The sequence below is a fragment of the Equus przewalskii genome, chromosome 3, assembly GCF_037783145.1.
Source record: "Equus przewalskii isolate Varuska chromosome 3, EquPr2, whole genome shotgun sequence".
In the NCBI taxonomy this organism is placed as follows: Eukaryota; Metazoa; Chordata; class Mammalia; order Perissodactyla; family Equidae; genus Equus; species Equus przewalskii.
Window position 1 is genome coordinate 23,022,526 of NC_091833.1, and position 23,705 is coordinate 23,046,230.

The following is a 23,705-nucleotide window of genomic DNA, read 5'->3' on the forward strand; positions in this document are numbered from 1 at the left end:
CTGGACTCTCATCGCCCTCTGGGGCCCTCTGTGCCAGAACCTGGATCATCCCAGGGGCAGTTTCCCACAGTGCCAGGGGAGGTGGGAATTGCTCCCGGCAGGAACAAAAAAGAGCTTTATGAGGACAGCCTTGAAGGACAGAGTGGATTTATTCTAAGAAGGTTGCAATCCTAAGAACCCACTGCCCACAGACACTGAGTCACATGGCACGGTCCATAATGTTGCTGGTTAAGGCCTGGTTTGGCAGTGACTTGCTGCAGGACCACACTGGCTCAGTGCCACACACATGGGTATAGATCCCTCCCCCTGCTCCCACTCCCCCATCCAGTCAGCCTGGGAGTGAGTGTTGAGCATGAAGTCTCTACTCAGGCAAAAGCCTGACATCTAAGGAAGGCCACAAGAAATGCCTCAAAGGGCCTTTTTGGGATTGGCTTTACCAAGGGACCCCAGCCATCTGTTAAGGCTGTCATCCCCTTCTTCCAGGCCCTTGTAGAGAGTGAGAAGGCCAAGGCCCAAGCTGGGCCATGGAATTTGTAAAGGCCACATGAGACACTGAGCTTAGAACCTTATGTCCAGATGGAGCAGAGGCCAAGCCTAGGCCACTGCCAACCAGGAGGTCACAGTCCTGTTCCCAAACACCATCTCTGCTTCACCAAGCTCTAGAAGGGACTGGGCCCAAGCTCAGGTTGGCTTCCTCTGGGAGCAGATTCACAAAGAGGTGTGTAGGGAGTAGGAGGCTGAGTGCTCCCATGGGGGAAGGAAGGGAGGGGTTACGGTAGCTCCAGGTTTTCTCCTCTTGCAGAGGGACAAGCCTCATGGGAAGGGGCATCAGGTTGAGGTCTCACTCTTCAGCAGCTGCAGGCTCAGGCCCTGAGTGTCCACTTCTACCAGGTGGACGCTGTAGTTCCCGAGGCCCTGGGAGCAAAGGACAGGAGTTGTTTAGAGGCCTCTGGGAAATTTCAGGCTTTCTGGAGGCCAGTCTGAGGCTGCAGGGCCAGGGAGACTTGCAGCTATAGCCCCTCATTAGCAGGTGGGCCACAGCGAGCACTCCTGTCCCCACCTACCATACCCCAACACCGTCAAGTACCTCAGTCTTGGCCAGCACGGCCTCCAGAGCCGCTTTTTGCTGTGGTTCCTTGGTCAGTAGATAAAGAAAGCCCCCGCCGCCTGCCCCTGCCAGGCTCTGGCCATGCACATGGGGGGCCAGGATATCCATCATTCGCCGCACAGCCAGGGGCTCACAGCCTGGAGCCATGAGCTTTTTCTGTTCCCAGTATGAGGTCAGACACTGGCCCAGCAGAGGCAGGCTTCCTGGGGTGGGGGCAGAGAGGAGAATGGCGTGCCTGAGCCAGGATAATCACTTAATGCCCACTTGTAGACTGAATAAAGTGCCAAGAGGCACTACTTAACCAGTGTATGGTTAAGGACCTGGGTCCAGTGCTGGCTCCAAACAGGAGTGATAAAGCCTACCTCACAGGGTTGTCTGAGAACTAATGTGCGTAGAGCAGCAGGCACAGTGCCTAGCACAGTGTTCAGTGAACTCTGTAGCCACTCCCTTGGAACCCTGCTCAGCTCTGACTCCCTGGAACTCAGCTATGGGGCTGAACCTCTTCCCTCATCTGCTCCCTGGTAGGTGGGGCTGGAAGCCTTCCCCATGATGCAAGTGTTGTCCTGAGATATGGCTCCCACCTGGATGTGAGACCCTGGGGAAGCCAGACAGTAGGCTTCTATCCCCAGGGGCCTCATACCTGTGACCTGTGCCAAGCCCACAAAGTTCTCTGGCCTCAGACCCACAAGTGACAAGGCACTTACTCTGGTGCCCTAACCTCCAGGGTAAAAGCACCTCACCTTGGCGGAAGGCTTCAGCGCACTTCTCAGTTTGCCGCACCAGGCTATGGGCATTCTGCACGACAGCAGGCAGCCGGGCATACCAGCTCCTCAGCACATCCTGCACATGGGGCAGGAGGGGTGCAATGAGGATCTGGGCCCAGCTGAGCCATCTGCTTCCCTCCCTCCTTGGGCCGGGGCTCACCTGCAGCAGATTCCGTGCCAGGCGGGTCTTGCCAGTGTACACCAGGAGCAGGTGGTCATTGAGCTTCTGGACAAAGCCCTCAGGCACAGTGATCTCTTCCACCTCCACTTTCAGTGGCAGCTGAGCCCGGGAGCGCCCCACCTTGATGCCAGGTATTAGGCCACCCACTTGGTCCTGCCAGCCACCTCCTGTGAGCCCAGGGCCCCATCACTGTTAGAGCCTATCTGACCCAATTTTCCTCTCCCAGCACAGGCTCCTGGCCCTGCACCCCTGGCAGGGACCAGCGTGGGAAGACACCTTCCCCCAATTCCAGCTGGCCCAGGTGAGCTGTGCAGCTTCTGCCCTAGCCCTGGGAGCAGGATGAACCCAGCAAGGGAAAGGGCTTCACTCTGGAGCCAAGCTTGGAATGCAAGAGGCCTGAGTTTTCTTGCAGACAAACTTTGTGTCATTGGAATTGGGGTAAACCACATCGAAGGATAAGACCTTGCACTAACCTCTCCCCTGAGGAGAAATGATAGGACTTTCTCTGTAGCCTAGCAGTCCCCTGCACTCTGTCTTTTCTGACAAAAGGTATTGATGTTGGAAATAAGCTTTCCATCATCTCTTACTGAACTTGAAAGAGCCTGTTCACATCTTGCTTTAGTAATGAAAGGTATGGATCTCTTTTCCTCTTGCAGCTATGTAAAAATGACAAAACTTGAGATGGTTCTGGAATAGGCCCTTGATATCTGGGGAGGGCCTACAAGGAGTTAAAATGTAAAATGCAAATGGCAGGAGGCATCTGGAACTTTACAGCCAAAACATGGTGGTTAGCATAGGGCCTGAAATGTCAAGAACTCCTTAATTGCACCCCTCTCCTTCAGAGCACTTACCACAACTTGTAATTATACATTCATTTGAGTGGTTATTGATTAATGTCTGTCTCCAATAGACCAGATGACTCTTGAGGGCAAGGGCCCTGCTTTTGCTCATTTTATCCCCAGGGCCCAACACAGAGTGGATATTCAATAACTAGTTGTCAGTTGACCTAATGAAGGATTTGAATGATGTACCTAAGAAGAAAACTGAAAAGGCCTCCCCATCTGCCCTTTTCTAATGACTACCTATTATGGGATGTGAGTCATGACAATGAAGGGAGAGGACTGGGCTGTGAAGTAACCGGAGATGGTACCATATCAGGCATCTGTACGTCTTTGTGGCAGTCCCTTCCCAGAGTCATGCTGGGGACGAGGCCTGGCATCCTGAGGTGACCAGAGCATCCTAGGATCTGGGGCCAGATAAAGCTGTGGCATCTCTCCATTGTGCATGGATTCCAAGGGACCATGGTGGCAAGAAGGGAGAAGCCTTGTGCTAATAACATTCTGTTATGATCCCAGCCATGTGCTGGGCCCTCAGCACCCCCCATATGGCAAGGGGGGCACATTGCCAGAAGGGCAGGCTGAAGGTTCTGTCCCCTACTCCAAACCTAGCTCTGCCCAGCCCTGCCCTGAGGGACAGCTCTGGGTGACAACAGTCATGAGGAATAGCACCTGGTATGAACAGCCTAACACATATGAAAGGTGCAGCACAAAACCTGGCATTTAGTAGGTGCTCATAAAACATCAGCTCCTTTGAAGTAGAAACACCAGAGAGGATCAGAGTAATAAGAAGGAAGCTCTGACCATTTTAAGGAGCAGCACAGATATGAGGCTGTCTGCCAGTCCAGGGAAGCCCCTGGAGGCACTTGGGAAAGTGCCAAGTGACCTCCCTCCTGACCCAAGGCAGTCCCATACCTGTGGTGAGCAGCTGCTCCAGGTGCAGCACTGCATGGATCAGGGCCTCTGTGCCCACTGCCCGGCCTGCGGCCCGCTGCAAGGCTGCCAGGGCAGCGCCTGCCAAGATGCTGCTGGTGCCTACAGGGCATGGAGTAGGGAACCAGGCATAAACAGCTCTGCTCAGCCCTGTCCTGCCCCACTCACTCCCTCTCCACTGGGCAGAGGCTGGGGTGGAAGATCAGAGGTGAGGCTGGAGGGTGGGGATGGAGTCAGAGGGCAGCAGGCAGACAGGCCCCACTCACCGAGGCCGGAGCCATGGGGCAGCTCAGACCAAGTATGCAGTTCAAAACCACCCCCAAAGGTGCGCAGCAGCTGCTCACTCAGTGAGAGCTTGGAGCGGACGTCCACGATCCCCGCACAGATGAAGGCCACCTTCAGTAGGGCCCCTGTGGAGGGACCAGCACCCGGCAAGGAATTTGGTCTCTGAGGGCAGAAGCAGAAATCCCACCCCACCTCCACTATTTCACAGCCTAGCTTGGGGCTTGTCTGGTGGACAAAAGCCCAGCAGCAGTGCAGGCCCGGTCCCCAAGCCACAAAAGGGCCTCTGGGCTCCCCAGCACGGGCAAACGTGCCAGTTCTACCTCCTGCACCTGCATGCACCTAGGCAGGGTGACCAGGGCTCCTCCACCAGACTGGCTTGTCCTCAGGCCAGGCCTCTGTGGCCTGCAGGGTCTCCAGGGTTCCGCCCCCACCCCCCAGCTAGCTGTGTGTGCCATCCCCACCTGCAGTCCCAGTGCCCTGACCTGGGGCATGGGGCTGGCAGTAATCCTGCAGATCATCCAGGCTCCGGCACACTATCTTCATCGCCATCTGGTCCTGCTGAGGCCCCAATGCCAGCCACAGTTCAGGCTCCAGGATGCGGCGTGCCCTGGCCCCAATGGGCCGACGACCGTCCACTCGCACAGCCAGGCCCAGCACTGCCCCACCAAGCTCATAGGCGAGGGGTGGTGTGTCGCTCCAGCCCCCTGCAGCAGTTGGACAAGACCAAGCTGGTCACGGGGCTGCCAGCCCAGTTCTGAGGTAGCGACCCTCATCCCCACCTCCCACAAGGGGCTCACCAGAGAAATCCACACGCGCCGGGCACTCAGCCACCACCCACTGCCCAGGTGCTGGCAGCTCCACCGGTTCCGTGGAGACAAAGTGCTGGGCTGACATCACAGCCTGGCGGATCAGGATCTGCCCAGCCCCCTCGTAATGGCGAGCAGCTCGCACTAGCAAGGCTGGCCTGCCAAGAGGGTAAGGGAGAGATGGCAGCATGGAGCCCTAAGCTGGGGATGAACTGCCCTGGGTGACCTGAGGGCACCCCACCTCTCTCTGGGTTTCCACCTCCAAGGATGGCCGGGGGCTTCTCCAAGGGTTCTGACTTCCATTGCACTTACCTACTCAGCCACTTGTCCCGCTCCTGGGCGAGGGCCTCCACACCCCCCGCCAGGTCTCCACACTCCAGGTATGAGAAGGGCCGCATCCACTCGGGGTTGGCAGCTGGCCCACTCCGTAAGCCTCCTTGGCCCTCTGCCATGCAGCCCAGGACATCTGCCACACAGGCCAGCGCCCGGGCTGCTACACCAGGGTCTCCTGCATCAGCTGCAACTAAGGGACCAGGAGTCAGGGGTGGCTGGGGAGGGCCCCATCCCCAACACCCTCTGCTCCCAGAGACTACTCAACAGTCCCCCAAACACTCCAGACCCCTCATACCTCTTCACTTTTGCTCAAGATGTGTCCTTGCCTGTGAATGCATGCCCCACTCCTCTGCCTGGCAAAGTTCTTCTCATCCTGCCAGCCCCAGCCCAGCTGTGCCTCTTCGTCCCTCACCCAGGATGCCCATAGTGGTTAAGAGCTCAGGCTCAGGCATCAAAGCTCCTGGGGTCAAGTCTCAGCCCCACCACCAACCAGCTGTATAGGTGAATGACTTAAATGGGGATAATGAGAGCTGCCTGTGAGGCTAAGGCTGAGCCCCTAGCCAGTGTACCTGAGCCCCAGGTAGAGCTGGCCTCATCCCCCTGGGGCCCTGCAGCTCTTCGCCCACATCCTGGCACTTAGTACAGAACATGCAGGGTTTGCTGATGCTCATAGGGCCCAGAGGCTCAGCCCTAGGCCTCAGCCTGGCACCAAACTCCCACCGACAGGGATGCAGCTTCCCAGAAACCTAACGGTAAACTCCACTGTGTCTCTCCCCTGCTTTAAAGTCTCATGGTTCCCTAGTACCCTCAGGTTGATGACCCAGAGGGCAGATAGGGCAGGTGATGCTGGGTCTGGCTGCCCAGCACAGATGCCCAGCACACTTACCCTGGTCCAGCGTGGCCAGCAGGGGCCCAGGACAGCCCTCATGGACAGCAGCCTGGATCAGCGGGCGCAGGCTGAGGTCCTGCCGGGCCTCCAGCACATGCCGCGCCTTACGCAGGGCCTGGCGGAAGAACAGGTCCCGGCGGGAGGCCAGCGTGGCAGCTCGGTCCAGGCACGGCTGCAGCTGCTCCCAGGACAGACGCCAGGAGGCTCGCCAGGCCCGCAGGGCCTCACCCCCATTCTCCAGGGGGTCCAGCATCCACAGCATATCCCGGGGCCCCAGGGCCCTCGAGGGGTGAAGCACAGGAAAGAGGCGGGCACTGAGAAGGCAACGCTCTGCAGGGGGCGTGTCTGGGTCCCACAGGTCCCAGTCTCTGATGTGGGGAGAAGTCACATTAGGGAGGGAGGCAAGGGCTCCTGCTTCCTCACTAAGTTCTGACTGCCTGTCACCTGGGGGCTGGCTAATTCACAGGGACAGGACAAACTCCTCCAGAGGTGGCACAAGCAGGCAATTCAGGGAGGGAGGCCCAGCTGCCCTGCCTCCTTTCCCAGGCCACTGAACAAAATCCCAAAGCCTGAGCATTGCTAGGAACTTGGAGCTGCCCAACAGGAAGGGGCTGAGAGGATCACCCTGCCCAAAGCTACACCAGGCCTGGTGAGGTGGGAGAGGGGCCAGCTGCTTCTCTGGGGTAGAGGCAGGGATAAGCTTCGAAGAAGCAGCCACCCGGGCTGCCAAGGCCCACAGAGGCTCGTCAGGGCCATCAACCTTACTGAATGCCTGTCTTCTGGAAGAATTCACTCCAGGACATGTTGAGATACGTTCCTGTCCGCTGTCTCTGGGGGAAGAGGAAGAAGCAGTCAGGGCTGCAGCAGCCACAGGAAGGGGTTAGGGACACTAAGGCCAGGGGGCCAGGAGCTGCTCAAGAGAGGACAGGAAGAGAGACGGGCACATACGCGAGCAAGTTCTGAAACACTGCTTCAAGCCCTGGAGCCTCAGCACTCCTACCCAGGTGCCTGGAACTTGGAGCAGAATCGTGGTTCTACGCCCGACCCACCATAATTGGCTCTGCGGCCCAAGGCAGGTCACCACCCTCTCTGAACCTCAGTCTCCAGCCTGTAAAATGGGGATAAAAATCCCCATCCAGCCTGCCTCACAGAGCAGATGATGAGGGAGGTAAAGGCCTATTGTGACTCTACTGGCCACACCCTCCTCACCACCTATCCCTCAGGCCAGCACTCTGATGGCCCTGCAGTGGTGTGGGAGCTGCGCCGGGCCCCCAAGGGGCTGGCTACCCAAAGCCTGAAGATGGGGGTGAGGAGGTAGGGCAGGCACCTACTTCCCAGCTGTCCAGACGGCCAACAAGGGTGAAGGCACGGCTGGGGGTGCCATGCAGGCGCACGTGGTGTCCCCGCAGGACGAGGTCATGCAGCTCCAAGCCGTGCAGTGCCTCAGACTGGGCCATGTCCAGGCCACTCACAAAGCAGCCGGCGCCGATTTGAATGGGGCCCTGGTGAGGGAGAGGGCAAGCACCTTGGGTGGGCAGCATAGCCCCAGGCAACCCCCAACACACACAGGACCCTGGCCCCTGTAACCCTGCCCTCCCTCTACCCCTGCTCTCAGGCCTCACCCGAAGGTGGCAGTGCTGCAGGACACTCCCAGGACCCAGCTGGACAGGGCCCTCCAGCAGGCAGCTGACCACGGAGCTTCCAGCGCCCAGGAGCTGCAGCTCCTGTGAAGCCAGGGAGAAGGTTGTAAGGGCCCAGGGCCAAGGGCTACCCCAGTGCTCTTCCACAGCCAAGGCCCGAGCTGAATTCCTGCTGCTCAGTGTGCCTGCCGGCCAGCCAGACCCCAGTCAGTCCCTGCCCTGGCCTCAGCCTTAGGCCTACTCCCATCCCACCTTGTTCATGCGGTTCCACCAGGGGCATGCTCTCCCTGCATTCTCCTCCAGAGCAAATCTGAACTGAGTAATGGAGGTCCCACCAGATGACAGCTCTCACAGAAAACCTCTCCCACCCATCCAGGTACCCCACCCCTGCCCCCCCAAGGGCCACCTCTGAACTCTAAACCTGCCCCCTTCCTCAGCACCATGGCACTGACCTAGGCCCATCACCTCAAATGCACCTGTCTCCCCAAGCAGACCCTGCAGAAAGCGTAGGGGGAGTCTTCTCTAGCTTCTCAATGAGGGAGATCTAGATAGAGAATCCTGACTTGGCCACTTACTGGCTCTGTGGCCTTAGGCAAGTTACTTAACCTCTCTGAGCCTCCACTGCCTCCTGTGTGAAATGGGGGTAATAACACCTACACATGGGTAATCTGTTCCAATCATGGTCTATTCCCTCCCTGCCCTGGAGCCCCCATCCCACCTGGTCCCTGGCACCCAGCAGTCACCTCTGCTGGTCTTACCTCCAGGTGGGTCTTACCTCCACCTGGGAGTGCACAATGTGGGCTCTGGGAGCCCCAGGGAATGTGAGGCTGCGCAGAAACTCACTGGCTGAGTTGGTCATGTAGCTGTAGCTGCCATCGGGGACATATGCTGTAAAGATACAAGTACCGACCCCAACTGCATGTCTGCTGCAGCTCTGATGCCAAGCCGGGCCTCCCACCAGCAGACACATCCTCATAAGGCCCTGGGAGGGCAGGCATGGTAATAAGCCCATTGTGCCAAAAGGGAAGCTGAGATCCAGAGAGGCTTAGCAACCTGCCCAAAGTCACTCAGCTACAAAGTGGGACGACTGGGACTGACTGGGACTGGAACCCAGGAATGAGACAAAGGAAGAAGGGAAGAGAGTTGGGAGGGGGGAGTCTGCATTGGGAGAGGGTAATTGTCCAGTCCATGCACTAGGCCTGCCTGGTCCAGGAGCCCAGGGGGCCAGGCAGGGAAGAGTCTCATTCTGGGGGTCCTCACTCCCATGGTCTCCCCCCAGGAGAGCCAAGAGGCAGTACCCACCCATGGTGAGGGGCTGATCTCGAAGTTCCCTCCACAGCTTGGCCCGGGCGCCCTGCAGATAACCCGCAACATCTGCTCCTCCTTGCCCCATCTCTGGGGGCCGGCCCTCCAGGAAGTCCTCCCTGTTCACATTCCGAGCCATGCAGAGCAAGATGTCGAAAAATAGAGACAGCTGGGGCAAGAGTAGGACACACAGCTATTGAGGGGTTCCTAGGCTTAGCTGGGGAGTCCCATCCCCAGAGACGCCGACCCAGAGAGGGGAAGGGGCTGGCCTGAGGTCACACAGCCAGTGTCAGGGCCTCTCCCCCAGGCCATGGCTCCCCAACCCCCACCCCAAGTCACCTGGACAGGCCGGGCTCCAGAGTCCAAGCCCATGTAGGTACAGGCATCCAGGGGAGGGCTCACATGGGTGGCTAGGAGGTGTTCAGCCGTTTCCACAGAAAAGAAGGCAACCCCAGAGACCTGGAGGGACAAGGTCAAGTGGGGGCACCCTGAGGCCAGGCTAGGGCATGAGTTGGGGAGGGTACATGTGGATAGGCCAAGCAAGGCCAGCTGCCATGCCAGGCAGAGTCTTGTCTTCTGGGCCACTCCAGCACCCAAACTCTAGGCTTAGTTGGGTTCCCACCAAGGGACCCCTCAGCAGGCACCGTCTCGTACCCTCCTCAATTTTCAGGCCTCCTCCAAAACCTAGTTCATCTTCCCCATGGCCCAATCCCAGACCCTTACCCACAACTCCTGTCCTTGTCCGTCATTCTAGAAGGATCTCCCAAGTTGGGTTCTAGACTTCCTGCCAACTGCATTCCCAAACTCGCTCACATTCTGGTTCTAGCCTTCCTGGTTCAGGACAAGACCCTGAATTCCAATGCTACCCCTTCCTCAGATTCTTGCTCCACCTGCTCCCTGGAATACCAGTTCCAGACCTTCCTCAGATTCTGGTTCTAGCCTGCCCTAGAATTTTCCAGGAATGGGGCTCTGCCTCAGGCAGGAAAGCAAACCCTCCCTCCCCTGTTCCATAAGGCCCCCAAAGCCTCCCAACGTGGGCCTGGCAGCCATACCAGTGGCACCCGCCCATCAGGCCTGGCACACCGTTGTATCTCTGCCTCAGTGCCCTGGTAGTAAATGTCCAAAACGAAGCCCTATGTGGGGGGAGAAAACAGAGTCAGGGAAGGGAGCAAGAAAGGATCGGAAAGGAGGGCACAGCAGGGTGTTCTCCAAATGAAAACGTAGGACACCAGCCTGACAGGTGCCAGCGTACTCCTAGGGACACGAGTGCCCAAGACTCCCGCCCCCGACAGTGGAGGGCAGGTTGTGAATGTCTTCACAGGGTCAGGGTGCAACTCAAGTCTAGCAAAAGACTAAGTGAGCACAAGAGCCGCTGCCACAGGGGAAACGCCTCCGAATCCAGACAGCCCAGAAAGTCCAGGACGAGAGGCTGCCCAGAGCACAGGACCAGGAGGCCATCCCAGGACGGCTCAGCAGCCCACACTGCTGCCCCAGGGACACTACCTGGGAGTCAGTAAGGTAGACGCCATGGTTCTGGGCGTAGACTGTGCTCCCCGGAAGGGCAATCACTCTGGCTCCCCGGAAGCCATCCCAGCTGATCCCTGTGGGTGGGACAGTCAGGAGGCTCCCCGGGGGGCCCAACCCAAGGCAAGGAGACCCCAGCCAGGAGGAAGCAAGAGCTCCGGGCAGGGGCATCCAGTCACCTCTAGAGGGAATATGGTTTCCAAAGCCAAAGGGACATTCCTCTGGGAGAATGACAACACCTCCCCCTCAGAGTTCTTCCACAGAGCCATGCGGGGCAGAAGGGGCAGGGCTGAGCATCTCCATTCCGCAGACAGGCAGACTGAGGTCCAGCAGGGGAAGCCCTAGCCCCAGGTTTGAGTTTCATCGTCCACACGCTACAGCTTCCCTTCTGAATAGGGCAGTGGGACAAGACCAGCGGGTGGGCGAGGAGAGGCAGAGCCTGTGCCTGGCTGTGGCTAGGGGAGGCGGTCCCAAGTCTTGTCAGACTCACCTGGGTTTGGAGGAACAGACAGCAGCATGTCGGTGCTACAAACCCACACACCTGGTGGGGAGCCTGGGCCCAGCTGTGGAAGAGGAGAGAGAATGCAGCTGGTGCCCTGGCCCAGCCCTTCCTCTGCTCCCACACAGCCCAGTCTTGGCCTGTTCTCCATGCTCCAGCAGCCACCTTGTCCAGGGGGTCTCTGGCTGCTGAGGTGACAGGGGCCTGCCCAGACTGACAGTGCCAATGCTGGCCCTCCCGTCCTCCTCTTGAGGCCACACATCCCCCCATTGTGGCCAACACTAACTTCCTGAAGCTCTAAATAACTCTGGACACCCCTAAAGCCGTTCTTCCTGGTGACCCCATCTGAGCAAGCACAGACTATAGCTAGTGGTGCAGGGGGAGAGCTGTGGGACTAGGCCTCACGGCAGCTGCCTGCCTTACCCGATGGCTCATGATGTCCAGCAAGCAGTCGAGGTTGCAGACCACGGCCTCCACGGGGGCCTGGGGGTTCTCCACAGGGAGGCAGGTGAAGGCCCGGCCACAGTCATCGAAGGGGAAATCTCGGCCCTGAGGCAGGAGCCAGGACAAGAGAAAGAGCCCTTGGGGCAGAGAGCCTGGGGACACCCCATCAGCTGCGTAAGGGTGGAAAGACATCCTGGTAGAGGACTTTTAAAAAGTGTTTTCTCTAGGGGCCACCCAGTGGCATAGTGGTTAAGTACACGCACTTTGGCAGCCCAGGGTTCGCAGGTTTGGATCCCGGGCGCAGACATAGCATCGCTTATCAAGCCATGCTGTGGCAGCATCCCACATAAAATAGAAGACTGGCACAGATGTTAGCTCAGTGACAATCCTCCTCAAGTAAAAAGAGGAAGTTTGGCAACAGATATTAGCTCAAAGCCAATCCTCTTCACAAAAAAAAAAAGTATTTTCTCTAATTTTTTCAAATACATGATTATGATAAAAAATTAGAAAACGCAGATCTGAAAAAAGAAAATAATCCCTCAAGGATAATAACCATTGCCCTTATTTTGAGGTCTAGCGCATCAGACTTATTCATACATTCTTTAAATTTCTTTTTACAAAGAGGAGATTCTGAAAAGGTAAAGACAACAGAACTTCATATATACACAGACACACACACTCACACACACACACCACACACACACACACACACACGAACAAAGTAAAACTGGGAAATAAGCCCAGGAACTATAGCAAGGTCAATATCCCAGCTGAGATTATACCATAGTTTTCAAAAATATCACCATTGGGGGAATCTAGGCAAAGTTCACAGAGGCTTCTCCCTGTATTATTTCATGCATGTGGATCTACACTTATCCCAATCAAATTCCAATTAAAAAACTGAGATCACTCTATACAAACTTGCGTAGCGGGCCTTTTCCACTGAACAATGAAAATACATTCCCTTACCCTCCACAGTGAGCCAGCTAGGTCCCGTGTGAAGTATTTGATGGATCATCTCAGCACACTGGCATGAAGGAGAAACTGTTGCCATCCTCATTTTACAGATGAGGAAACTGAGGCCTAGAAAGGTGCAAGTGACTTGCCCAAGGTCACAGAGCTGTTAAGTCTCTTTCCAGGTCAGTGCATAGAGTTAGATGGACCTTTCAATCACTGTCTAATACTCCACCAGGAGGATATGCTTTTTATATTTAGCCAGTTCCTTACTTTCGACATTTGGATCAATTCTGAGTCCGATTTTTCTGGATTTTCACAATGAATACCTTGCATACATGCAAAGGTAGAACACCCTTAAAGTCCCGTCCAATCCCGAGGATCAAGGGTTCCAGCCTCCTGCACGGCCCCTGCCCTGCATTCTACTAACCATGTGCAGGATGAGGATCCAGGCCGAGTGCAGGACATCAGACGTGACCACCTATCAAGAGTGGGAGAGCCCTGTTGACAGAGGCCTGGGCAGATGGCACCCAAACACAGCACCATCTTACCCAGGGAAAGACCCCAAGATAAATTCACTCAGGTACCAAAGAAACAAAAGGCAAAGAGGCAGCCCTGGGCCCTCCCGGATAAAGGATCCCTGTGGCTCGGTCCCTGAGCCATCTCCCTGGCCCCTGTTCTTAGGGGAGGCTGCAGGTAAGAATATGGGGCCAGTTGGCTGCTAGGTGACTCATGGTGAGTCAGCTCCATGGCAACCACACAGTGGTCTCCTCCCCTGCCAGTGCCACCTCCATCACCAGAGTGTGTCCATTCCTGCAGCCACTTTCACTCCCTATGCCAGGGTGCCATGCAGGCAAGGTGACCAGATGAAGTGGCTGAGTGTGTGTGGGACATGGGCCGAGTGGGGACACTGATTCCCATGCCCTGCCTAATGGGGGCAGCTGCATCTCAGTTCCAGCAAACAGTTGCCATGTTGGAAGGAGAGCCCAGCGTAGCAAGATCTTCGAGTTTTTCAAGAGAAGCTGGAAAGCCTAACTCTGAGATATTGGCTCCAACTTTCTAAAACCACTATGAAGGTTGGCCCTGCCTTCTGCCCTCCCCTGGATGAGTCTGCCTAATTGACAGAAACAAAAACTGATGCCAAATGCTGAACGGGCAGGGCGATGGGGCCAGAAGAGCTGAGGACCTTGGAAACCATGTTTTAACCCCGAATCCCTGTTCTGAAGAGAACATGTGCCAGAGAATGGCACTTTATGGGCACTCACAGTGAAGCCCGCCCGGGCACTCAGGTGTTCAGCAGCCACCAGCAGGGCATTGAGGGTGGCTCCTCCACTGCCCACACGCGTCTCAGGGTCCTCCACGGCCAGTAACAGCGTCCTGGGAGGGATCTGCTCCCGCTTCTGCCGCAATTCCAGCTCTGTGGGCACAACATAGCTGGGACCTGCCCCCCAGCCTCCCCGCCCTGGTCCAAAGCACCTAAGGCAAACCTACTGATAGTCATTGTTTTATCTTCTTTGACTTAGTAGGTTTTCATGTGGTAGCTCATTAGATCTTCACCCAACTCTGTGAGGTAAGTACAATTACTCCCACTTTACAGATGAGAAAACTGAGTCTCAATGAAGTGTCTGAAGTCACATGGCTAAGAAGAAGCAGAATCTGGGTTTGAACCCAGGTCTGCCTGGCTCCTGGGGCTGTAGGGGTATGGCAAGGGAGGGGATGGGAGTTCTACATCAGGGGCAAAGTGGGTAGGGAGGGTCACCTACCTCTCTGGAAGACCTGGACGCTGTCCTTGTACTGGCACGTCAGGATGATGACAGTCCAATCAACCCCCTTTGGCTGCTCCATTCTGGCCAAAGCTGAGGGGCTCCCTGAGGCAAAGATACGGGTGTGCGTGAACTTTGTGTTTCAGTTATCACATCATTCTGGTGTACGGCTCTATGACCTCTAACACACATATAGATTCTTGAGGCGACCACCACCATCTGTACCCAAAAAAACTCCCACATGCTACCCCTTTACAGTCATACCCTCCCCCATCCCTCACCTCTGACAACCACCGATCTCTTCTCCATAGCTTTCACTGGGATGGAATCTTTTATTTTGTCCACTGAGAGTTTTTTTAATTGTGGTAAAATATATATAACATAAAATTTGCCCTTTCACAACTAGAATGTACAACTGTGTACTAGGTGGCATTGGAGAGAAAAAGGAAAAAAAAAAAGATTGGCAACAGATGTTAGCTCAGGGCCAATCTTTAAAAGAAAAAAAAAAAAGTGCCCTTTCAATCATTTTTAAGTATACAATTCAGTGGCAACAATTACCTTGACAATGCTGTGTAACCACCGCCCTCCGCATCTCCAGAACCCTTCGTCACCCCAAACAGAAACTCTATACTTGTTCAGCAATAACTCCATATGCCTCCCATCCCCCAGGACTGTAATCTTTTGAGACTGGCTTATTTCACTCAACATAATGCCTCTGAGATTCATACAAGCTGGCTGCACATATCAGTAGTTCTTTCTTTTTTGCCAAGCAGTATTCCATTGCCTGGACGTTCCACAGTTTGTTCCTCTATCCACCCCACTGAAGGACATTTGGGCTGTTTCCAGGTTTGGGGAATCATAACTAGAGCTGCTATAAACATTTGTGTGCAGCGTGTGTGCAAACATAAGACTTCCTCTTTCTAGGTGGATACCCAGGTGTGGGACTGCTGGGTCACGTGGTAAGTGTATCTCTGACCTTCTCAATCTGGGCACAGGTGATTTCCTCAGGAGAGGAAGCAAGGGGAGCAGGGTGGGCTTGACAGTGGGTCCTACCTTAAAGCAGTGGCTGCCCTTTCTGGACCACCCATCCCTCATCATTCAGTCTTTGGCTGTGAGCTGAGGGGAAGGGAGGGTGAGGGAGGTTCTAACCTCCCAGGCTGAGGGCAATTCCCTGGAGAAGAGGGTGGCTGTGGGAGGGGTGCACCAGCCTGTTCAAGGGGATCCAGGCAGGATGCCAACAGCACCCACTACAGAGACCTCAGAGGGGAGTGTCCCCCCAAAGGCTCCAAGCCAGATGGGAGCTGCAACCCCACCTGTCAGCCATCTTCCTCCAGGGCACTCTGAGTAAGTGAGGGGAAGTTGAGGCCAAAGCTATGGCTTCACCCTATCCTATCCCCCAACACTCCTCTCCTACCAGATGGGAAACCAATCCGACTCCAGAGCCCCTGGCCGTCCCAAGACCATCTGTGGACGAGCACCTAGGGGGGCCCTGGCATCTACCTCTGGCAGGGCCCCGGCTGCTGTCCCACCAGGCAACCCACCTCCACCTCTTCCCTCCGGCCCCCAAAGCTCAGCATCGGAAGGAGAGTGGAAGCAAGCTGCACGCTGTCCCAGAGGTGCCCTGCGCACACAGTCAGCCCAGGGCCCAGCCAGAGCCGACAGGAAACCTGAAGCTCAGCAACAGTTTCTTCTTCTGCCAGACTCTGCTGCCACCAAGCCTATGGTTAAGGCTGACAAATACCACCGCTTAGCAACACTCACACTCCCACAAGCTTTCAGGGAAAGCCTCCACCACTAACAGAAATTGCTCTGTTCCCTGCTCGGCCCAGAAGGGAAATCCAGAGGGGAAATTTGAGATAGAGATCTTGGCCAGGCACCTGAGAGCAAAAGCATTCCCCAGAGAGAGGACGGCAAAGGATTCCAGCTTGGCCGCCAACTCAGTGTGTGATCTTCAGCACCCCTAAGTCTCCCAGGCCTCCTGTGGCAGGGAGTGTAATTGACAGATGCCCCCAGCTTGTCCACATGGAGGCACACTTTCCACCAACTGCTGCCAATCAATGACAGCGCAGCAGGGACACGAAGACAGACCCAATCCTGGGGATTCTCTGACCGGCAACTTTGGCTCCAGGACTCCCCATCGACTCAAGGGAAACTGTCTTAGAACTGCAATGCAGTCTGTGACTCTTCCTACCCTTCCCTCCCTCCTTCCTTCTGGTGCTCCTTCACAGGGAGCAGACCTGGACTGCAAACTGACATCTCTCCCTGCCTCCTCCAGCTTCCTCCTCCTCTTTTCCCCTCCCCTGATAAATCTCTTGCAAGTCTAATCCCATCTTGGTGTCTGCTTCTTCAAGGGGGAACCAACAGGGGGAGTATAAGATCACCTCCCTCTTGGTACGTTCAAAGGAAAAATCATTGTAAGAACCTCTAACGTACTGTCTGGGAAGTACTATCCTTATCCTTACAGATGAAGAAACTGAGGTACAGAGAGATTAAGTAACTTGCCCAAGGTTGCACAGCTAAGGAAGTGGCAGAGCCCAACTTGAACTCAAACACATTTTTTTTCAGTCCATTCTCTTAACCACTACACTGAACCTATTTTGTAGGATTGAATAAAGAACAAAAGGAGTACACATATGTCAAGTGCTCAATGTGTTACAGCTATATAATATGATAAAGCCTAAACAAATACAAGGTGACAATGAAATGAGGATGACATATATCCTAACAGCCACTTGGACTGAGCTCAGCCACTGTGGCCCATAGCTAAGATATTAGGATTTTCCATCGTCACAACACCCCTGCAGTGTAAGTAATTATCTCCACTTTACAGAGGCCAGTGGATGCTGCAGCCATGACTGGGATCTGGGTTGCTCCAATTCTTACTCAGGTGATAGTGATAATGATATTTGGTCCCGAGCAAAGGTGCTGAAAGAGAGCAAGGAAGAAATGCCCCAAGGAGAGTCCCATAGCTCAGAAGGTCTGAGCTCAGTCTTGGTTTCAGCATAGTGAGTGGGAGACACAAGCAGGTGAGAGGTCATGGCCAGAGGAGGGAGACCAGCACTATCTGGACTGCATGCTACTAGAGACTGAGGCAGAGGAATAGTCTTGGGCTGGGAATCAGCCCCTAGGTCTCTGTCCCCATCTCTGTCTCTTCCTGTGTGACCTTTTTTTTTTAAGATTTTATTTTTTCCTTTTTCTCCCCAAAGCCCCCCGGTACACAGTTGTATATTCTTCGTTGTGGATTCTTCTAGCTGTGGCATGTGGGACGCTGCCTCAGCATGGTTTGATGAGCAGTGCTGTGTCCGCACCCAGGATTCGAACCAACGAAACACTGGGCCAGCTGCAGCGGAGCGCGCGAACTTAACCACTCGGCCACGGGGCCCACCCCTTCCTGTGTGATCTTAAGCAGGTTACTTAACCTCTCTGAGCCTAATCTAAAAACGAGGGCCAAAGATACCAACCTCCTAGGACTGTTGTCAGCATTAAATAAAATGTAAAATACGTGGCACACAGCAGGGGCTCAGTGAACAGTAGTGTTCTCCAGTAGTGAAAGGGAACAGGAGAGTTTAACTTGGCTCTGAAGCTGCTGGGAGTGAAGGTTCTGAAATAGTCTCTGGGTCAAAGATGCCCCAGAAGAAGAAAAAATCAAGCAAGGCTGAGGAGCATGCCTTGCCAGATGAGCCAAAATGAGATTTTATGATAACACAAAAGGTGGACGGATACTCCTGGCTAACACTTAGGGAGTGCTTTCTTCAGGCCCCATGCCACAGGCACTGCAGTCTCAGTGCATCTGACCCGCTGGACAGCCGTGTGAGCTGGATTTCATCATACCCACGTTACAGGAGAGGAATCTGTAGCTCAAAGAGGTGTAATAGGCTGCCCAAGATCACACACGGCTAGTACAGGCAGGCCTGGTGTGTCCAACTCGGACGTTTACACTCTTTACCACCCTGTGAAAACAAGACATCTCTCCTGGAGTCTCTGCCCTTTGCCATACTGGACACTTGCACAGAAATCTTAGAAAAGAATACAGGCCCCTCTTCCAACATCCTGCCCACGTCCAATAGAACTTCATCTATGGAAGCCACGTGGAAATACCTTTTAATGTTCTCAGCCACACACCGCCCAAAATTGGGATAGGAAAGGGGAGCCGGGGACAGAACAAAATAATAAGGCCTCTTCATATATGCTTTTAGAAGAGAGGTAGGGCAGGGATTTTGCACATTTTAGAGCTTTGAAGGGGGAAAAAACAGGTTCAGGAAGAGATATGATTTGCCTTCTCATGGAAAAAGAAAAAAGGCAGAAGGAAGTTGATTGGGAGTAAAATCATATTGTAAATTACATAAATGACATGTAATTAAGATTTGTGGAAAAGGAGCCCCGATGGGGTAAACTGAGGCAGGAGACGGTCTCAAAGCAAAACCAGCAGCGCCAGCATCCAGCGCCCCACCTGCTTCAGGGGTGAGGGCCCTCTGGGGCTCATCTCCCTCCCAGTCCCAGGCGTCCCCAGGTACCGCAGGACCGGCCAGGTCCCCGAACTCCCGCTGAAAGACCCAGGCCAAGGGGTAGCGGGACCTGCAGACGCCCCCTACAGCAAGTGGGCGCTCAGTGATCAGTTTGGTCCTGCCCCTCCGAGACGGTGGGCCGGGTAACCGCGGTGGAAATCTAGTGTGATTTGCTGGGACCCGCGCAGACCGACATACCTGCCTCCGCCCGGCGCTCGCCGCGGCGAGCTCTTTAACGAGTCCCTTCGCGGCGCACCCTGGGAAATGTAGTTTCCCTTTTCCGCCCGCCCTAGTTTATCCTCCCCAAAAGACCAGCTCCGAGCTCTCGCACGAGCAAGCGGATATGGTCCGGGCCGCACTTTCCTAAAGGGCAGTGAGCCTTCAGATCAAGAATGGAGGTGAGGCGAGACGGCAGCTCCATTGGCCGGCAAAACTACAACTCCCAGAGGAACGAATACGTCTTAAAGACACAGGTTCGATTGCTCGGACTCCGGTTCCAGGTCACATGGATCCTTCCGGAAGAAACAACTCTGCAGTGGAAAGAGAATCCGCAGAGTTTTTGGAAAAGTTGTGAATGGTCGCGGAAAATTGGAAACATACTCTCTCTAGGGTACTGGAAAAAGAAACCTGGCACGTCCATGCAATGGAATACTATGCAGCAATTAGATCTATATGTACAATAGGGAAGGATGTTCAAGATGTTTTGTTCAGGGAAAAGAAGCAAGCTGTAGAACAGTATATGTTTGAAGCTACTCATAAATAGTGTATGCATACGGGCAAGAACAGGACTGGAAGGAGCACATCCAGGAGCGGAGACTGCTAGGGATGGGAATAGGCAAGGAGAACTTGAGCTTTATCTGTATTGTTTGTATTTTTCTTACAAGAATATACTTTCCAAATCTACTGTCGTTACTAGGGGACCTGAGAGACGTTGTGGTCAGTCTCAAAGGAGATGAGACTCCTGCTCTAACTCTATGTAACCTTGGCCAGTCACTTGACTACTCTGCGTCTCCTGTCTGTCTGTAAAATGGGTTAATAATAGTATCAAGTGCCTGAGATTGTTGTGAGGATAAGATAAATGCTTGACTCCATAGTAAATGCTCAAAAAATATTAACCATTATTAGGATTATTTTTGTTGTTATTCCCATTCTGTCCCATTAAAGCAGGATCTTTGCTTTATATCCTCAGTCACTAGAACAGGGACATTGTAGGTGGTCAAAACAATTTGTTGGGGCCACCCTGTGGCCAAGTGGTTAAGTTCGCATGCTCAGCTTCTGTGGCCCAGAGTTTCACAGGTTCGGATCCTGGGCGCGGACATGGCACCACTCATCAAGCCATGCTGAGGTGGCGTCCCACAACTAGAAGGACCCACAACTGAAAAAAAATACACACACGCGCGCGCGCACACACACACACACACACACAACTGTGTTCCCAGGGGACTTTGGAGAGAAAAAGGAAAAATAAAATCTTAAAAAAAAACCAATTTGTTGAATGAATGAATAAAGAGCGATCTTCTGCTCAGCTCCCACTACTCTGCCTCTTCCAAACACTCTCTCTCCTTCCCTCAGCCTTCTCCCCTGGAGTCAATTGCCTCTCTTTGCTTGGCCCAGGTCTCCTCCTCTTTCCCTCACTTAAGTGCCTTCTCTTTGTTCTATGAACCCAGGAGGCCTCCAGGGAGGTGATGAGCTGCCTCCCACGGCTGCTGTTCTCAGCATTGCAGATCCCTGCTCCGCAGTGGAGTGGGAGGCAGGGATGCCTGCAGCTGCAGCTCTGGCAGGGGCTCAAAAAAAACCATGTGCTCCAAGGAGCTCAGAGGCAAAGGGCTTCACTCCACCTCCTAGGACAGGCGTGCTGGGGCCGGGGGGAGGTGGCTCCAACGCCTTTGCACTTCTTGGCCTGAGAAGCAAAGATACTCAAGGAAGTTTTTAATAAGATGAAGGCCTCAGTGCAATCTGTCAGCAGCAGACGCAAAAACGTGTAGCTCTCTGCTCTGTGCATAGTCCTACTGTGTAGGGTAGACGGAGCCATAACAAAAGTCCTGATGCTGCAATATATGATAGAGTCTAGTGGTTAAATACAGGATTTGAAATCAGACAAATCCTCCCCAGTTCCCATCACATTCTTACTGTGTGAGCAAGCCACTCAACCGCTCAACCTCTTTAAGCCTCAGTTTCTTCATCTGTGGGAATACAATAGTATTTACCTAACCAGGTTGTTGGGAGGACTCAATGAGCTAATGCACGTAAAGAGTTTAGCACAGTGCCTGGCACAGGATAGGCATCCAACTTCCTTATTAAACAAACAAACATGCTGCCAGAGCGTGAGGGTCCGGGTCCAGGAAGATTTCTTGAGGGAGGTACAATCTGCAGGACCCTGCGTGAAAAGTATGGCTGCTGCTGGTAGCAGGAAATCTCTCAGGGAGCGAGGACTACCCACAGGGATATCTTAGGTCAAGTTCCCTAGATGCGGAGCCTGAGACAGGGATTCTCGTGCAAATGATTTATTACGGCAGTGAGGGAAGCAGGATAAGGCAGGGAAGGAAGCCAGCAAAGATGTGGGTTCAGCTAAGTCTAGCCTCAGTCTGATCCCATAGGGAGCTCCGGAACATAAAATGCCCCACAAGGTTTATCCCTCGTAGCAGCAAGGGAGCTGGACTTTCTGCTCCATATCCGTCATTCATGGGCTGTGGGCTACTGGGAGGTGAGGGAGGGGGGAGCTTAATTTCCCAGACATCTCTGGGCAAAGCAGCTCATGTGGACCAAGGACAATTCTCCAGGGAAGGGTGGAGCTGTGAGGCATTAGCAGCCAAGGCTCACAACAGCTAGGGAATAGATGCACCATCTGGGTAAAGGGATGTAACCAAGAGCATTTACTACAGGGAGACTGGCGAAGGGGTGGGAACCAGGTGAAGAAAATAGGGAGAGGATATTAAACTCTTCTGCTGGGTCTTCCAAGGAGAAATTGAAATAGCTGGTATGGTTTTAAATCATCAAAACCCAGACCTGATAGAATAACCAAACAGCGTACCCCTTCTGGAGAGCTGTCAAGTGTACTTTATCATTAAGTGGGCCCTCCTCCTCCGAGTCTGACCATTGCCTTTGCCAAATATCTTGTATAGTATTTTCCAAAGAGTGCTTCTATAGGATGTTAACAAGTGTTGCTGCAGAGAGGGCAAAGATCCATTAAACAAAGGTAGACAAGTTAATTTTCTTCTCAACTTTTTTTTTTTTAAAGATTTTATTTTTTCCTTTTTCTCCCCAAAGCCCCCAGGTACACAGTTGTATATTCTTCGTTGTGGGTCCTTCCAGCTGTGGCGTGTGGGAATCCACCTCAGCGTAGTTTGATGAGCAGTGCCATGTCCGTGCCCAGGATTCGAACCAACGAAACACTGGGCCGCCTGCAGCGGAGCGCGCGAACTCAACCATTCAGCCACAGGGCCAGCCCCTCTCTTCTCAACTTTTAAAAACCAATATACTCAGGGGAAGGGGGTGCTGGCCCCGTAGCCAAGTAGTTAAGTTTGCATGCTCCACTTCGGTAGCCTGAGGTTTTGCCACTTCCGATCCTGGGCGCAGACATGGCACCCCTCATCAGGTCACGCCGAGGTGGGTCCCACATAGCACAACCAGAAGGACCCACAACTAGAATATAAAGCTATGTACTGGGGGCTTTGGGGAGAAGAAGAAAAAAAAGAAGAAAAAGATTGGCAACAGATGTTAGCTCAGGGGCCAATCTTTAAAAAAAAACAACAATATACTAGGGGGTCTGGCCCCGTGGCCGAGTGGTTAAGTTTGCATGCTCTGCTTCGGTAGCCTGAGGTTTTGCCACTTCCGATCCTGGGCACAGACATGGCACCGCTCATCAGGCCATGCTGAGGCGGGTCCCACACAGCACAAGCAGAGGGACCTATGACTAGAATATAAACCTATGTACTGGGGGGCTTTGGGGAGGAGAAGAAAAAAAAGAAGAAAAAGATTGGCAACAGATGTTAGCTCAGGTGCCAATCATTAAAAAAATATATATATATACTGGATAAACAAAACCTGGTATGTCCATACAGTGGAATATTATTCAGCTATAAAAAATAAATACTAATACATACTATTATGTGGATAAAACTTGAAAACATTATGCAAAGTGAAATAAGTCCGACACAAATGACCATGTATTGTATGATTTCATTTACATGAAATATCTAGAATAGGTAAATCCATAGAGACGGATGACAGATTAGTGGTTGCCAGGGGCTGGGAGTGAGGAGAATAGGGAGTGATTGCTTAATGGATACAGGGTTTTCTTTTTGGGTGATGAAAATGTTTTGGAACTAGATAGAGGTATCGGTAACAAAACTTTGTGAATTACTAAATATACGGAATTGTATGCTTTGAAATGGTTTATTTTATATTATGTGAATTTCACCTCAACTGAAAAAAAACAAGCTGTATGCTTGTTGCTAATGGGGTGTCACTGCTCTCAGACCTTCTCAATGGACAGAACTAGGAAAAAAACCCTACATGCATGGGGAACCTTTAGGCTAACATATAAAGCATTTCACAAACATGATAGGTTAGGGAATCCTTTTCTAGAAGAGTCTCTCACAGGACCTATAATGTAACACACCTTGGAGAAGGCTGATCCAGTGTATGGAACATTGGTGGGCAGTGGGTCCCTTGAAATGAGTCCCCTAGGGCACTAAGGATGGGGCACAAATGGAAGGATGACTTCAGTTTTCATCAGCACCCTTCTCCTGCCTTTTTGTATGGCCTTTGAGAAGCTGCGTCTCTGATCTGGGCCTCATTTTATCCACCAGAACAATGGTCTCCATTGATATAATTGAAAGAACAAAAAAAAAACCTTGATATTTTTAGTGTCTGTTAGAGTGCTTTACTAGATCTCAAGCTCGTAGTAGGTAGGGTCCAATTCTTCGATTTCAGT

The 23,705-nt window shown here is 53.4% G+C and overlaps 1 protein-coding gene and 1 long non-coding RNA gene across 9 annotated transcripts; one reads left to right on the plus strand and one right to left on the minus strand.

Moving 5' to 3' along the window:
- Nucleotides 1-130: 130 nt before the first annotated feature.
- FCSK (fucose kinase) lies at nucleotides 131-19,213 on the minus strand. 8 transcript variants are annotated; one of them, XM_070613859.1, is made up of 25 exons: nucleotides 18,968-19,013; nucleotides 18,096-18,214; nucleotides 14,265-14,369; nucleotides 13,767-13,918; nucleotides 12,932-12,982; nucleotides 11,527-11,652; nucleotides 11,095-11,167; nucleotides 10,584-10,681; nucleotides 10,133-10,213; nucleotides 9,420-9,539; nucleotides 9,078-9,249; nucleotides 8,551-8,663; nucleotides 7,758-7,859; nucleotides 7,467-7,637; nucleotides 6,901-6,965; nucleotides 6,133-6,503; nucleotides 5,226-5,436; nucleotides 4,905-5,071; nucleotides 4,590-4,811; nucleotides 4,089-4,232; nucleotides 3,805-3,924; nucleotides 2,033-2,220; nucleotides 1,849-1,948; nucleotides 1,088-1,311; nucleotides 131-915 (listed from the first exon to the last, which is right to left on the minus strand). In XM_070613859.1, exons 3-25 carry the CDS (start codon nucleotides 14,344-14,346, stop codon nucleotides 829-831), a joined length of 3,240 nt encoding a protein of 1,079 aa, XP_070469960.1. In that variant the 5' UTR covers nucleotides 14,347-14,369; nucleotides 18,096-18,214; nucleotides 18,968-19,013; the 3' UTR covers nucleotides 131-828. The 8 variants fall into 8 exon arrangements, with proteins under 8 accessions (XP_070469960.1, XP_070469961.1, XP_008520592.1 ...); XM_070613860.1 differs by having other exon boundaries at nucleotides 17,726-18,214; nucleotides 18,968-19,006; XM_008522370.2 differs by lacking the exon at nucleotides 18,096-18,214 and having other exon boundaries at nucleotides 18,968-19,213.
- Nucleotides 15,038-16,588, plus strand: LOC139082474 (uncharacterized). Its single transcript, XR_011538524.1, has 2 exons — nucleotides 15,038-15,223; nucleotides 15,682-16,588. It is a non-coding gene; the product is annotated as an uncharacterized lncRNA (long non-coding RNA).
- Nucleotides 19,214-23,705: the final 4,492 nt, after the last annotated feature.

What these genes read in the sequence shown, in the direction of transcription:
- FCSK (XM_070613860.1), bottom strand. Translation starts at nt 17,747, where the DNA reads ATGCTGACAACAGTCCTAGGAG. An exon ending in GCCCCATGGCTCCGGCCTCG is followed by an intron (nt 3,925 to 4,088) that starts GTGAGTGGGGCC and finishes CATGCCCTGTAG; the next exon opens with GCACCAGCAGCATCTTGGCA. An exon ending in GGAGCAGCTGCTCACCACAG is followed by an intron (nt 2,221 to 3,804) that starts GTATGGGACTGC and finishes CTGGGCTCACAG; the next exon opens with GAGGTGGCTGGCAGGACCAA.